The sequence below is a fragment of the Coregonus clupeaformis genome, chromosome 8 (assembly GCF_020615455.1).
Source record: "Coregonus clupeaformis isolate EN_2021a chromosome 8, ASM2061545v1, whole genome shotgun sequence".
In the NCBI taxonomy this organism is placed as follows: domain Eukaryota; kingdom Metazoa; phylum Chordata; class Actinopteri; order Salmoniformes; family Salmonidae; genus Coregonus; species Coregonus clupeaformis.
The window spans coordinates 61,027,867-61,042,866 of NC_059199.1; the positions used below are offsets into that span (position 1 = coordinate 61,027,867).

General features: G+C 47.0%; 1 protein-coding gene across 34 annotated transcripts in view; it reads right to left on the bottom strand.

Moving 5' to 3' along the window:
• LOC121572264 (CLIP-associating protein 2) overlaps positions 1 to 15,000 on the bottom strand; it is a 98,132-nt gene that overhangs the window by 23,054 nt on the left and 60,078 nt on the right. For 17 of the 34 annotated variants that reach the window (XM_041884246.2, XM_041884243.2, XM_041884262.2 and 14 more), the window contains 14 exons: positions 14,710 to 14,948; positions 14,432 to 14,567; positions 13,461 to 13,531; positions 13,324 to 13,383; positions 12,550 to 12,627; positions 11,945 to 12,112; positions 11,569 to 11,609; positions 9,689 to 9,838; positions 9,239 to 9,262; positions 5,598 to 5,696; positions 5,332 to 5,358; positions 4,179 to 4,202; positions 2,502 to 2,681; positions 2,025 to 2,069 (listed from right to left, as the gene is read on the bottom strand). In XM_041884246.2, the coding sequence (XP_041740180.1) occupies positions 2,025 to 2,069; positions 2,502 to 2,681; positions 4,179 to 4,202; positions 5,332 to 5,358; positions 5,598 to 5,696; positions 9,239 to 9,262; positions 9,689 to 9,838; positions 11,569 to 11,609; positions 11,945 to 12,112; positions 12,550 to 12,627; positions 13,324 to 13,383; positions 13,461 to 13,531; positions 14,432 to 14,567; positions 14,710 to 14,948 (1,342 nt within the window). The remainder of the gene's footprint in view (positions 1 to 2,024; positions 2,070 to 2,501; positions 2,682 to 4,178; positions 4,203 to 5,331; positions 5,359 to 5,597; positions 5,697 to 9,238; positions 9,263 to 9,688; positions 9,839 to 11,568; positions 11,610 to 11,944; positions 12,113 to 12,549; positions 12,628 to 13,323; positions 13,384 to 13,460; positions 13,532 to 14,431; positions 14,568 to 14,709; positions 14,949 to 15,000) is intronic. The other 17 variants (XM_041884272.2, XM_041884271.2, XM_041884270.2 and 14 more) reach the window with 7 other exon arrangements.

Consider the following 15,000-nt stretch of genomic DNA (forward strand, 5'->3'; position numbering starts at 1 on the left):
CTGCAGTTGTGCATTTGGTTTGCTAATTTAGTTGCTAGGTTCTCTTGGTAACAGCTGAGAATCAAGAGCCTTGCTGGCTAATGTTTGTTTTGTACGTGCAGCCAACTGTGAGTAGCATTTTTGAGAGTTACTTGTATGACTTTATGAGCTGGGATGTCTGTCCTGCACATAGTTTATGCCAGAGACTGTATAAGATGTTCGCAATGCGCTCGTTAGCATTTACCTAGCATTCGCTATGGGATTTTACACGTACTTGTTAGCATTCTTAACCTTTCGGATTACAGAGGCTCAGTGAGCGGGGTTAGAAAATAGCGCCCCTTGTGTTCAACGCCGGTATTACTGAATATCCCGGGATGGCACATGGTCGGTATGAAGGTATGACAATATGGATACAGCCCAAGCCTACTGCTGGTTCCTCTTTTAGACAGACAGACAGACAGACAGAGACAGACAGACAGACAGACAGACAGACAGAAGGAGGAAATGAGAAGCAGATGAAAGAGGGGGGTGAGGGGGGGAGGATCTCTGTTTTTATCCAATAAGCATCAAGCTCATCCTGAATGTTCATTGGTAAGAGCCGGCACACACGCACCAATCAGAGTTAACCACAGACTAAGGAAGTGTAATGTCACCGATCCTTTGACGCTTCATTCACACCTGCGGCCAATTGGTTAGTGGCAAGATGCAAATTGTCACCATGATTACCATGGCAACCCATCGCCATGACACACACAGCCATGAGTTAGGAGGTTAGAGAGGAGGATTCTGGTATTTTGAGGCGGTGATCAACAGCCTGACGGAATGGCGTGAAAGAGATGGAGGGGGATGAGAGAGTGAGATAGAGTGCTGGCGAGAGAGATGGAGGGGTGTACAGAGAGATGGAGGGGTGTACAGAGAGATGGGAGGGGTGGACAGAGAGATGGAGGGGTGGACAGAGAGATGGAGGGGTGGACAGAGAGATGGAGGGGTGGACAGAGAGATGGAGGGGTGGACAGAGAGATGGAGGGGTGGACAGAGAGATGGGAGGGGGTGGACAGAGAGATGGAGGGGTGGACAGAGAGATGGAGGGGTGGACAGAGAGATGGAGGGGTGGACAGAGAGATGGAGGGGTGTACAGAGAGATGGAGGGGTGGACAGAGAGATGGAGGGGTGTACAGAGAGATGGAGGGTGGACAGAGAGATGGAGGGGTGGACAGAGAGATGGAGGGGTGTACAGAGAGATGGAGGGGTGTACAGAGAGATGGAGGGGTGTACAGAGAGATGGGAGGGTGGACAGAGAGATGGAGGGGTGGACAGAGAGATGGAGGGGTGTACAGAGAGATGGAGGGGTGTGACAGAGAGATGGAGGGGTGGACAGAGAGATGGAGGGGTGGACAGAGAGATGGAGGGGTGGACAGAGAGATGGAGGGGGTGGACAGAGAGATGGAGGGGTGGACAGAGAGATGGAGGGGTGGACAGAGAGATGGAGGGGTGTACAGAGAGATGGGGGGGGTGGACAGAGAGATGGAGGGGTGGACAGAGAGATGGAGGGGTGGACAGAGAGATGGAGGGGTGGACAGAGAGATGGAGGGGTGGACAGAGAGATGGAGGGGTGGACAGAGAGATGGAGGGGTGGACAGAGAGATGGAGGGGTGGACAGAGAGATGGAGGGGTGGACAGAGAGATGGAGGGTGGACAGAGAGATGGAGGGGTGGACAGAGAGATGGAGGGGTGGACAGAGAGATGGAGGGGTGGACAGAGAGATGGAGGGGTGGACAGAGAGATGGAGGGGTGGACAGAGAGATGGAGGGGTGGACAGAGAGATGGAGGGGTGGACAGAGAGATGGAGGGGTGGACAGAGAGATGGAGGGGTGGACAGAGAGATGGAGGGGTGGACAGAGAGATGGAGGGGTGGACAGAGAGATGGAGATAGAAAGACATGGAGATGGAGGGGTGGACAGAGAGATGGAGATAGAAAGACATGGAGATGGAGGGACGTGGGCAGAGGTGGAGTTGTTAGAGGGATGGAGTCGGAGAGTTCTTACCTCCTCTGCTCGCTCCTTTGTAGATGGAACTAATACTGGAAGGAGCTGGAGACCAGAGGAAAGAAGTAGGAGAGGAAGAAGACAGAGGGAGTAAAATAGAGACGTCAGCTTTAAAATAATTATTGCTTTCAAAGTTGTTGGGAGAAATGAACGGACTGATCTGTGACATCATCACACAACGATGCGGTGGCAAGGGAAGCATGCGATTGGTGGGGATTGATCAAGTTGTCATGACAACGAGGTAAGAGTCAAGAGGGAGATGCGCGCAGAACCCCTGTGTGTGTGTGTGTGTGTGTGTGTGAAACCTGTCAATCTCTGGGCCTTAGCCAATCAGGCGTGAGCAGGAAGAAACAGAAGCAGGCCAATGGGGGAGGGGACGATTTTATTGGTTTAGAAATAACAAACAAAGATAAAAATCAATGCATCCTGTCGAGTAAGGAAAAGGAGGCGGCTTGGGGAACCGTGTGCCCTACTCACCAACAGACAGGCGTGTAGGGGAGGAGTCTCGTGAGCAGCCCTGGCTGCGGGGGATGCGGCTACGTCTCCCTCCCGTCCCAGCCCCTACGGCCCCGGCTAGGACCCTCTGGGCTCCAGAACCCAGCGTACTCAGAGCTGTACTGGTCAGGACACGGCCCGGGGAACCACTCCGACTGCCGGCTAGAGAGAGAGGGAGGGAGGGGAGAGAGTTAGAGACACAGACCACACACTAGTCATGAGTGGGACACTGTTGTCTACGGAATAACAACAACATCCCCTAGCCCCATCACCATGTCTGCATCAGATCTGGGTTAAATGAAATACATACGTCAAACACTTAAAAAGTACAAGGTGCGCTTGTTTGTACCTTATGGGAGTATTATTCCCATTACTTCAATAGTAAATCAAGTGCAACTAAAGTCTTTGAAAATATTTGAGTGTATTATTGACCCAGGTCTGGTAAGCAGATCAGAAGGAACTAGATCTGTGTAGGAACATGGTGAATGGACTCCATGGAACTTCAGCCATTTTGATTTCAGGGTTAGGGGTTGTTTTCAACCGGACTCAGTGGACCAGCTTTGAGACGGTCATCTTCGGTGGGTCGTTTGCTTATTCCCAAATAATGACATGGAGTACAATATATGTTCTTCATTCCTCCAGTCGCCAATCACACTGCCCATAATGCCTCATGGTGACTGACACAGATCTACACATGCCTTAGTTTTGTGATCTATCTTATGAAAAAAAAAGATTTAAAAGATAAAAAAAATGTATGCACTCACTAACTGTAAGTCGCTCTGGATAAGAGCGTCTGCTAAATGACTAAAATGTAAATGTGAAATCTTAACTCAAAGACAGACGTGAAGAGGTGTGAAAGTGAAATGTGTGGAAAGAGAGGGTAATGTGGCACAAGTGAGAAAAACTGTTTACCACACAACTGAAACGTATCAAATCAATCTATTTCACCACACACGCAGAATACACAAACCATACTAGAATACACAAACCATACTAGAATACACAAACCATTCTAGAATACACAAACCATTCTAGAATACACAAACCATTCTAGAATACACAAACCATTCTAGAATACACAAACCATTCTAGAATACACAAACCATTCTAGAATACACAAACCATACTAGAATACACAAACCATTCTAGAATACACAAACCATTCTAGAATACACAAACCATACTACACACACACCACTATGAGTGACTTGTAACACCCAGTGAGATGGAGCCAACACTACGTGACTAAGATACCTCCGTGTCCCTACAACCCCACCTCAGAGTGGTCTGGTCTGTCAGAGCATGCTGGTCACATGGCATTCTACTTCCCATGCATCAGAATCACCCAATGCATCGCTCCCTCCCCTCCCCTTCTCTCTCATATCTCCTGCATCCCTCCCCTCCCCTTCTCTCTCATATCTCCTGCATCTATCCCCTCATCCCCTCTGCTACCTCCTAACAGGTAGACACAGGCCTCAGCTCAGAGAGTAAGGAGTCATAGAAGGCAGAAAGCCGTGTTTCAGTTTGAACTAAAAGTCCCAGCATGCTTCAGCCAGAGAAGGGGTGGAGCTTTAGGTGACCAGCTTGGGTGAGGGGTGAGAACAGATGAAGGGTGAGAGAGGGGGTGAGGGTAACAGGTAGTAGACGTTAGATTCTTACCAACGGGGGTAGCAGATTGAGATCCTGCATCAACGAGAAGGAGGGATTGGAAAGAGGGGGGAGGAGCCGTAAGACCATTGGTTGGGAAGGGAGCGGAGGCGGGGACAGGAACAGGAAATTAAACAAGATGGATTATGGGTGTTAAGAGCACAAAGCACCATGGGAGTTAGAACACAGAGAGCATCATGGGAGCATTCCGAGCGTTCCTAGACGAGAGAATGAAAGCGACAATGAACACGCTTCAAAACACGGAAATAAATGTATCAATGAAATATTAATAAATATAGAATAAACTTTGAAGGCTGACACACACGGAGCCAGCTGTGATGCTTGATGGAGGAACAGTAAAACATTGCATGATGGGTAGCCGGTGTGTGACGCAGACATATCGCTGACAAAGCAAAGCAGCTTTACAATGGAGGAAATAAAAACACCTTAAAGTAAAAATGCTCTAAAAACACACACTCACACACAGACACACTCTCACACACACACACACCCAAAACCTGCACTGCACTAGCACAGCTCTCTATCCCAAAGCTATCTCCCACATCATTCTTAATTTTCTCTCTGTTAATCTCAGTGGGAGCCTCATCAGAGTGATCCCATTTGAACTCATCTGTGGCAGCAGATTCCTGATTTTCACATCAAACCCATAATCCATCATTTGGATTATGATTTGGGGGCTTAATGGTCACTACAGTTTATTTAAACACACACACACACACACTGCTACGCTGGTTCCAGAGAGGTCAGAACGAGTTAGTTAGCGCCTGGTGCCGCGTTTGTTAGCGCCTGGTTAGTTAGCGCCGGGTGCCGCGTTAGTTAGCGCCGGGTGCCGCGTTAGTTAGCGCCGGGTGCCGCGTTAGTTAGCGCCGGGTGCCGCGTTAGTTAGCGCCGGGTGCCGCGTTAGTTAGCGCCTGGTGCCGCGTTAGTTAGCGCCTGGTGCCGCGTTAGTTGTATTTTGTCATGTTTTGGTATTACTATTGGCAGACCTGGACTCTTCACACCAACAACAAAACACTCTCAGTGGTGAGACAACAGAGCATGCAGAGAAAACACCCCCTCTCACAAAAAACAAAGGTGACCATGAGAGCAACATAATGGGTCCGTCTAACCCACTGCAAAACACACACACACACATACACAATACCTGGTGTGCAATCTGATTCGTAGGAACCTAAGAGGTATACAAAACATTTGCAGGAGCTTATTGTCACTGTGACGGATACCAGCAGTGACTACAGAAAGAGTGTGTATAACTTATCTCGCAAACACACACGGCCAAATACACTTATACATTCACAGCAGTGTTACATTGTGTGTATGTGAGGGATGTGGTATTTGAGGCTCAAAAGTTGTGTGAACGTGTGTGTGTGTGTGTGTGTGTTTAAGGCATGTGTGTGTGTTTCTCCTTACGTTGTGACTGGGACACCATCTTGGTGCGGGCGCGTCCCCGGGAGTCCACCTGGCTGATGCTTGTTGCCGTGGTGAGAGGCTGCTTGGTCCTCAGACGGCCTGAGGTCAGAGGTCATACTGTTAGACCCGGACACTGACTGGACACACACTTCCTGAATAGAACAGAGCCCACCACCCTCCACTACTAAGCACTAGTTTAGAGAAGGTAAGAAGCATTACTGCTGAATACTACGAGTCTATATACAGGTACAGATGAAGTGGGAAGTTTACATACACCTTAGCCAAATACATTTAAACTCAGTTTTTCACAATTCCTGACATTTAATCCTAGTAAAAATTCCCCGTCTTAGGTCAGTTAGGACCACCACTTTATTTTAAGAATGTGAAATGTCAGAATAATAGTAGAGAGAATGATTTATTTCAGCTTTTATTTCTTTCATCACATTCCCAGTGGGTCAGAAGTTTACATACACTCAATTAGTATTTGGTAGCATTGCCTTTTAAATTGTTTAACTTAGGTCAAATGTTTCGGGTAGCCTTCCACAAGCTTGCCACAATAAGTTGGGTGAATTTTGGCCCATTCCTCCTGACAGAGCTGGTGTAACTAATTTTCCTTCCTCATAATGCCATTTATTTTGTGAAGTGCACCAGTCCCTCCTGCAGCAAAGCACCCCCACAGCATGATACTGCCACCCCCATGCTTCACGGTTGGGATTGTGTTCTTCGGCTTGCAAGAGGGAGACGCTTTCATCCGTGTATACGGGTAAGAGAGTCTAGCTAGTTACATTTTCAGATATGATAGGTTGCTAACTTTGTAAGAAAGTCGTTAGCTAGCTAACATTACGTGTATGATCTGTGTAATAATATTATTCGTATCTCAGAGCCATTTGCATTGCTAGTTATAGCCTAATGTAAGCTAGCTAGCTAACATTGAACATAGTTGGTTAGCTTAAGCTACCTGCAGATTCATGCAGGGTAGTAACGTAATGAGTTGGGATACTGGTTCATTGTTTAGCTAGCTACATGTCAAAAAAAAAAATACTCCACTATACAAGTAACCATTTCACTGTAACGTTTACATCTTCTGTATCCTGTGCATGTGACTAATAAACGTAGATTTTATTTGATATAGTGTGTGTTTACCAGAGATGGTAATGTGAAGAACAACATGACCTGCACCAAAGTCAAATTAGGATATAATATTAGTCCAACGAGACAGTGTCAAAGTTATAAAATTCTCAGGTAGAATGCCCTGGTTTTATTTAGTCACACTCAAAACATTTTACATTACATTTTAGTCATTTAGCAGACGCTCTTATCCAGAGCGACTTACAGTTAGTGAGTGCATACATTATTTATTTATTTATTTATATACTGGTCCCCCGTGGGAATCGAACCCACAACCCTGGCGTTGCAAGCGCCATGCTCTACCAACTGAGCTACAATTAATTTTCTGTAATGAGCTCACCATTAACTTGTAAAGAATTATCTTGTTGTGAGTTTATTTTCCTGCAATAACAAATACAAATTATCTAAACTTAAGACATTGTCAGCTATATAATATGGTCATTATTTGAACTAGCTAGCCAGCTAACTTAACATTAGCTAGCTAGCTAACAAGCTAGAAACTAACCAAAACATTGTTTAGATAGTCGATTTAGTTGCCTGGTTTGCAAGATTGGCATATACTAAATGCATTTTTAAACGGATGGGTTTATTGGTGTTAAAATACAGAAATTTAAAATGAAACTCATTTGATCATCTATTGCCCTTTCTACCACGATATACGCCTGCTCTTATTCCAGATATACCCTGGCATTATGTGGCTGAGCGATGATGAGAAACTGAAATGTTTTTTTGTCCATTGTGTATTTCCGTTTGCGGAATATTTAGATAAAGCCTGGAATAAAAGTAAAAAGGGCTACCTATAGTTATTTCGTTTCTATGTGGTTAATGGTACGTGTGTACAGTACCAGTCAAAAGTTTGGACACACTTACTCATTCAAGGGTTTTTCGACTGCACTTGAAGAAACTTTTCAAAGTTCTTGACATTTTCCGTATTGGCTGACCTTCATGTCTTAAAGTAATGATGGACTGTCGTTTCTCTTTGCTTATTTGAGCTGTTCTTGCCATAATATGGACTTGGCCTTTTACCAAATAGGGCTATCTCCTGTATACTTACTACATGATTCCATATGTGTTATTTCATAGTTTTGATGTCTTCACTATTATTCTACAATGTAAAAAATTGTAAAAGTAAAGAAAAACCCTTGAATGAGTAGGTGACCGGTACTGTATGTATGTATATAATTCTATTGCTCTAGGGATATAATTATTGTTTGCATAACGTTATTGACTATTATGTATTGATTTGTACCTTACATTTGTTCACTCTTAACTCCTGAGTGGCGCAGTGGTCTAAGGCACTGCATCGCAGTGCTAACTGTGCCACTAGAGATCCTGGTTCGAATCCAGGCTCTGTCGCAGCCGGCCGCGACCGGGAGACTCATGGGGCGGCGCACAATTGGCCCAGCGTCGTCCAGGGTAGGGGAGGGAATGGCCGGCAGGGATGTAGCTCAGTTGATAGAGCATGGCGTTTGCAACGCCAGGGTTGTGGGTTCGATTCCCACGGGGGGCCATTATAAAAAAATATGTATTCACTAACTGTAAGTCGCTCTGGATAAGAGCGTCTGCTAAATGACTAAAATGTAAATGTAAATGTTAATGTGATGGGCAATGCAGAGAACACTGAAAGAATTATCTTTGAATTACCACACTGAATTATTGTAATCATTGTTTATGTGTCAATTAATCCCATAAGGGATGGGGTTGCCAATATTGCGATTTGACACAGAAATCAAATTTCATTTATTCATAAAAAAATAAAAATAAAATAAAAACATTTCATCAAAAACAACATTCATACAACAGTTTTGCTATTTTGGACCACCAATCCGCTGATGTCATGCAGCCTGTCATTTTTGTGTTTATACTTTTTCATAACGACAACAAGTTTGATGTCAGACAACAATAGAATGTTCGTGATGTCACTGCGACAACTGTCTACAGACATGTCGATAGACGTAGTATAAACCAGCCTTTAGTCTTGAAATCTTTCGTTGTTTAGTGCACTACCGTACTCACTCTGTTTAGCACATGGCCTCACATGTAAATCCTTAAAGAGATGGGTGGGGCTAAGGCTTAAGAGGGTGTGAATGATGCTGAATGGGTGTAGACAAAGAAGAGCTTCCCAGTAGGTGTACCAAAACATTCAAGGGCCATTTTCTCAAAAGTGGAGTTACAAGTTAATCAACTTCCAAAGCAGAATTATTTTCCCATTGTTCCTCAACTGTAGTGTATGATATACCATGTTCTAGCTCTGAGTCTCTACTTTTATCGAAAGTAAAAAATAAAATGTAGCTTTATAAGACCGAATTGAGCCGGTCGGTCACATTTATGGAATACGAGATAATGTGAGAGTACAGAGGAACAGCAGAGGGCGCCATGGTTACAGAGTTAACTCTTTCCTGTCCAGGAAGGAGGGATGAAGGGAGGAATTAAAGAAAACATAGAGAAAGGAAAATAAAAATAAAAAGCGTGGGGTGTTTTTGAGCGGCGGAGAGTGAAGGAGTTGATCTTACCATCTGTTTTATCAGAGGCATCATCTTTAGTGGCAGAGAGCGAGAAAGAGAAAGAGAGGTATAGTGTCTGTGTTAGTAAGACAACATAGTCCAAACAGATACACACTGACAGACCACAGCTACACAAACACAGCCAGACAACACCAATACAGACAGCAAGCACACACACAGAGAGCCACACTCAGACAAACATGGGGGAGGAGAGAGAGAGGCTGGAAGTGTATTCAGAGATGTTCAGCCCAGGTCTTGAAAGGCGCAGGAAACCATTTTAACATACAGCCTATGACTGTGTGTGTGTGTGTGTGTGTGTGTGTGTGTGTGTACGTGCGCGTCTGGGTGATTGATTTATTAATTGATGGACTGATTGACGGGCGGCTGACTGATATAGACTGATGTCTAAACTGCCTGTCTGATTGGTTGGCTGTCTAGTTTGATTGACAGCTTCCTTACCCAATGAGGAGTAGGAGCTGGGGGTCAGTCTCCCCGCCCCCACATGCCCGATGTGCCGCTGCTTAGCAACCGTTGCCGCATTAACATCCACATCGCTACGGGAACGCTGCAGGGAGCCCGGCGACGCCCCGCCCTTATGACCCGCCGGGACTGGGAGGGGGAAGGGAGGAAGGAGGATATATATATACACACACACATGCAAAAACCACAAATACCACCACCACCTACTATACAATCACTTGCTTGCACACAGTGCATTTGGAAAGTATTCAGACCCCTTGACATTCTCCACATTGTTACAGCCTTATTCTAAAAAGGATGAACGTTTTTTCCCCTCATCAATCTACACACAATACCCCATAATGACAAAGCAAAAACGGGTTTTTAGACATTTTTGCAAATAGTATTCAGACCCTTTACTCAGTACTTTGTTGAAGCACCTTTGGCAACGATTACAGCCTTGAGTCTTCTTGGGTATGACGCTACAAGCTTGGCACACCTGTATTTGGGGAGTTTCTCCCATTCTTCTCTGCAGATCCTCTCAAGCTCTGTCAGGTTGGATGGGGAGCGTTGCTGCACAGCTATTTTCAGGTCTCTCCAGAGATGTTCGATCGGGTTCAATTCCGGACTCTGGCTGGGCCACTCAAGGACATTCAGAGACTTGTTCAGAAGCCACTCATGCGTTGTCTTGGCTGTGTGCTTAGGGTCATTGTCCTGTTGGAAGGTGAACCTTCGCCCCAGTCTGAGGTCCTGAGCGCTCTGGAGCAGATTTTCATCAAGGATCTCTCTGTACTTTGCTCCTCCAGCCTGACTAGTCTCCCAGTCCCTGCCGCTGAAAAACATCCCCACAGCATGATGCTGCCACCACCATGCTTCACCGTAGGGATGGTGCCAGGTTTCCTCCAGACATGACACTTGGCATTCAGGCCAAAGAGTTCATTCTTGGTTACATCAGACCAGAGAATATATAGTTTCTCATGGTCTGAGAGTCCTTTAGGTGCCTTTTGGCAAACTCCAAGTGGGCTGCCATGTGCCTTACTGAGGAGTGGCTTCCGTCTGGCCACTCTACCATAACAGCCTGATTGGTGGAGTGCTGCAGAGATGGTTGTCCTTCTGGAAGGTTCTCCCATCTCCACAGAGGAACTCTGGAGCTCTGTCAGAGTGACCATCAGGTTCTTGGTCACCTCCCTGACCAAGGCCCTTCTCCTCCGATTGCTCAGTTTGGCCGGGTGGCCAGCTCTAGGAAGAATCTTGGTGGTTCCAAACTTCTTCCATTTAAGAATGATGGAGGCCACTCTGTTCTTGGGGACCTTCAAAGCTGCAGAAAGTTTTTTGGTACCCTTCCCCAGATCTGTGCCTCGACACAATCCTGTCTCGGAGCTCTACGGACAATTCCATCGACCTCATGGCTTGGTTTTTGCTCTGACATGCACTGTCAACTGTGGGACCTTATATAGACAGGTGTGTGCCTTTCCAAATCATGTCAAATCAATTGAATTTACCACAGGTGGACTCCAATCAAGTTGTAAAAACATCAAGGATGATCAATGGAAACAGGATGGACCTGAGCTCAATTTCAAGTCTCATAACAAAGGGTCTGAATATTAATGTAAATAAGGTGTCCGTTTTTTTTTTTTTACAAATTTGCAAACATTTCTAAAAACCTGTTTTTGCTTAGTCACTATGAGGTATTGTGTGTAGAATGATGAGGAAAAACATTTATTTAATCAATTTTAGAATAAGGCTGTAACGTAAAGAAAGGTGGAAAAAGTCAAGGGGTCTGAATACTTTCCGAATGCACTGTATATAATAAACACAAACACACCACAACATCATGATGTTATCAATACCGGAGACGTATGTGTGCGTGTATGTCTCACCTCTTCCAGGAGCGGCTGACCATTTAGATGACAGAGGACGACTGGGAAGGAGAGAGAGGAGAGAGAGGAGAGAGGAGAGAGGGGAGAGAGGGGAGAGAGGGGAGAGAGGAGAGAGAGGAGAGAGAGGAGAGAGGGGAGAGAGGGAGAGAGGAGAGGAGAGGGAGAGGGGGGGGAGAGGGGGAGAGGGGAGAGGGAGAGAGGGGAGAGGGAGAGGAGAGAGGGGAGAGGGGAGAGAGAGGGGAGAGAGGGGAGAGAGGGAGCGAGAAGGAAAGGGCGAGAGAGCAGAACATTACTTTTCGGGTACCTCTGAGCCCCTCCTCCCAAAAACGTATAGTTAAAGGTCAGGGGTCAGGTGATTAAGGTCAGGGCTCATTACTTGAGGCTCTCCTGTGATGAGGAAGAGGAGCGGTCGCTCTGAGGAAGAGACGTCACGCTCCCGGAACTCTTGAGAGACGATTGGAGGCTCTTCTGATAGGACGGTTCTAACGAGTTGAACAGAGAGTCCGCCTCCCCTGGGAAATGGTTCCTAAGACCCCAGTATGCCCTGAGAGAGAGGGGAGGAGAGAGAGCGAGGAGGGAGAGAGAGAGAGAGAGATAGGGGAGGAGGGAGAGAGAGGAAGAAAGAGGGAGGAGAGAGAGTGGAGGAGAGAGAGTGTGGGAGGAGAGGAGGGGGAGGAGTGAGAGAGAGTGGGAGAGAGGGGAGGAGTGGGAGAGAGTGGGAGAGAGGGGAGGAGTGGGAGAGAGGGAGGAGAGAGAGAGAAATAAGGTGTGAGGTGTGAGTATGTGTGTAGGCAAATGTGTGTAATGCTGTGTGTGTGTGTGTGTGTTCCTGTCTAGTTCAGTTAGTAGAGCATGGCGCTTGCAACGCCAGGGTTGTGGGTTCCATTCCCCCGGGGGACGAGTACGAAAAAAGTATGAAAATATAAGTCGCTCTGGATGTTAGCGTCTGCTAAATGTGTGTGTGTATGTGTGTATTCTTACTTGCGTGCCTCTACCCTGGCCTCTGCGTCGGCATCTGCGATTCCCTTCTTAATGCTCGCTACCATCACCGCTGTATGCCTGAGAGAGAGACAGGCAGACACTGAGAGAAACTATTTGACCATGATCAAAATATTAGAAAAACCTTGACAAAGTACAGGCTCAGTGAGCACAGCCTTGCCTTTGAGAAGGGTAGACAGAGGAAAGGCTGTGCAACCACTGCACCACAGCAGAACCTGAGACAGAGCTGCTTTTCCTGACAAAATATTAAACAATTACAGAGTCTAATTTCCCCAAATATGAAACCCTTATTTATGGTTTCAAAAGACCTCTCTGATGAGAATAGGCTACCCGTCCTGTTGGGGGAGGACTCAGGCTACCCGTCCTGTTGGGGGAGGACTCAGGCTACCCGTCCTGTTGGGGGAGGACTCAGAGAGCTGTGGGTTGGCAGCGCACTACATTGCTGCCTGCAATAAGATGAGGGACAGTGTCTGACAGACCAACCAACCTGCACATGTCCTCTATGCTTATTGTTATTGTTCAATGGTTATTTTGACCCTTGATTATTGTTGTTACTGATTGTCCCGTTGACAATATTGATTATTATTATTTTAACTAATGTTAATATTGTAAATGAATCATTTAATTTCCAAAAGTACGCTTTGGCAATATGTACATTGTTACGTCATGCAAATAACACGTGTATAAAGATTCTACCAAGATTCCATTGGCTTTTGAACGGCCCTATATTTGTCCGGCTGTGTGTTGACCTCTCACCTCTCCAGAGTCTGGGTCTGCCACTCCTGCAGCAGCAGGTCCAGGAAGTCAAAGCATTTCCTGAGGGAGGAAAAAACATCATTACTACAATCCTCTTCACTTTCATCAACTTCATCAATTATTTTCATCACCCTCACCTTCTGACGGCCACAGACTTGCAGGTGCAGTTACTGGTGATCAGGGGAATGAGTCTGGGAACGTGTGTGTGCTGCAGAGGCAGAGAGAGGCAGAGAGAGGCAGAGAGAGGCAGAGAGAGAGGCAGAGAGAGGCAGAGAGAGAGAGAGAAGAGGCAGAGAGAGAGGCAGAGAGAGAGAGAGAGAGGAAGGAGAGAGGCAGAGAGAGAGGAAGGAGAGAGAGAGAGAGCGAGAGAGAGCGAGAGCGAGAGAGACAGAGAGAGAGGCAGAGAGGCAGAGAGAGAGGCAGAGAGAGAGAGGCAGAGAGAGGGAGTGAGAGAGGGGCAGAGAGAGGCAGAGAGAGAGGCAGAGAGGAGGCAGAGAGAGGCAGAGAGAGAGGCAGAGAGAGAGGCAGAGAGAGAGAGAGGCAGAGAGGGAGAGAGAGAGAGAGAGAGGCAGAGAGAGAGAGCAGAGAGAGGCAGAGAGAGGGAGAGAGAGGGAGAGAGAGGCAGAGAGAGGGAGATAGAGGCAGAGAGGGGGAGTGAGGCAGAGAGGCAGAGGGGGAGTGAGGCAGAGAGGCAGAGGCGGAGAGAGGCGGAGAGAGGCGGAGAGAGGCAGAGAGAGGCAGAGAGAGGCAGAGAGCAAAGGGCAGAGAGGGAGAGAGGCAGAGAGAGGGAGAGAGAGGCAGAGAGAGGAGAGCAGAGAGAGGGAGAGAGAGGCAGAGAGAGGGAGAGAGAGGCGGAGAGAGAGGCAGAGAGAGGGAGAGAGAGGCAGAGAGAGGGAGAGAGAGGCAGAGAGAGGGAGAGAGAGGCAGAGAGAGGGAGAGAGAGGCAGAGAGAGGCAGAGAGAGGCAGAGAGAGGGAGAGAGAGGCAGAGAGAGGGAGAGAGAGGCAGAGAGAGGGAGAGAGAGGCAGAGAGAGAGAAATACACAAAAGGTCATTTAATTATCTGTGTCAGGTGCGTGTGTGTTAGGTGTGTGTGGCGGTCTAACTCACCCGTATGATAAAGCGTATAGCAGAGACTCCTGATGTGGCCATAACCTTGGCACAGTTAGGGATGAGGTTGAACAGGACAGGAAGAATGCCCTCGGCTCCATGGTCAAACTTATTACCTAACACTGTCGACAGGTGGCTGGACAGAGAGAGGGAGAGATTAAGTGCTAATTCCATTTTAAAATATTTTTCCCAGAGAAGTAATGTAAAAAGAAACGTAAAAAGAAGATGTGTGTGTGAACACGCATTTGTGTGTGTGTGTGTGTGTGTGTAGTACTCACGCCACAGTGATGCAGGCCTCCCGTACCACCTGTGATCGGAGGTCTTTAGCTGACAGTTTGAACGCTCCGTCCAACAGCCTCAGGTGCTGGTAGAAACACTCGTACTCCGTCGCCCCGGCAACAATCAGCGAGCGGATCTTCTTCATTGCGGCGGCTCTCTGGTCCCAGTCATGTTTGTCATCAGAACAGATCTCTCTGATCTTGTTCAGGTTATCCTCCAGGTCACGAGATGAGTAGATCTGACAGACAGACAGAGACAGAGCGAGAGACAGAGAGAGACAGACCGAGAGA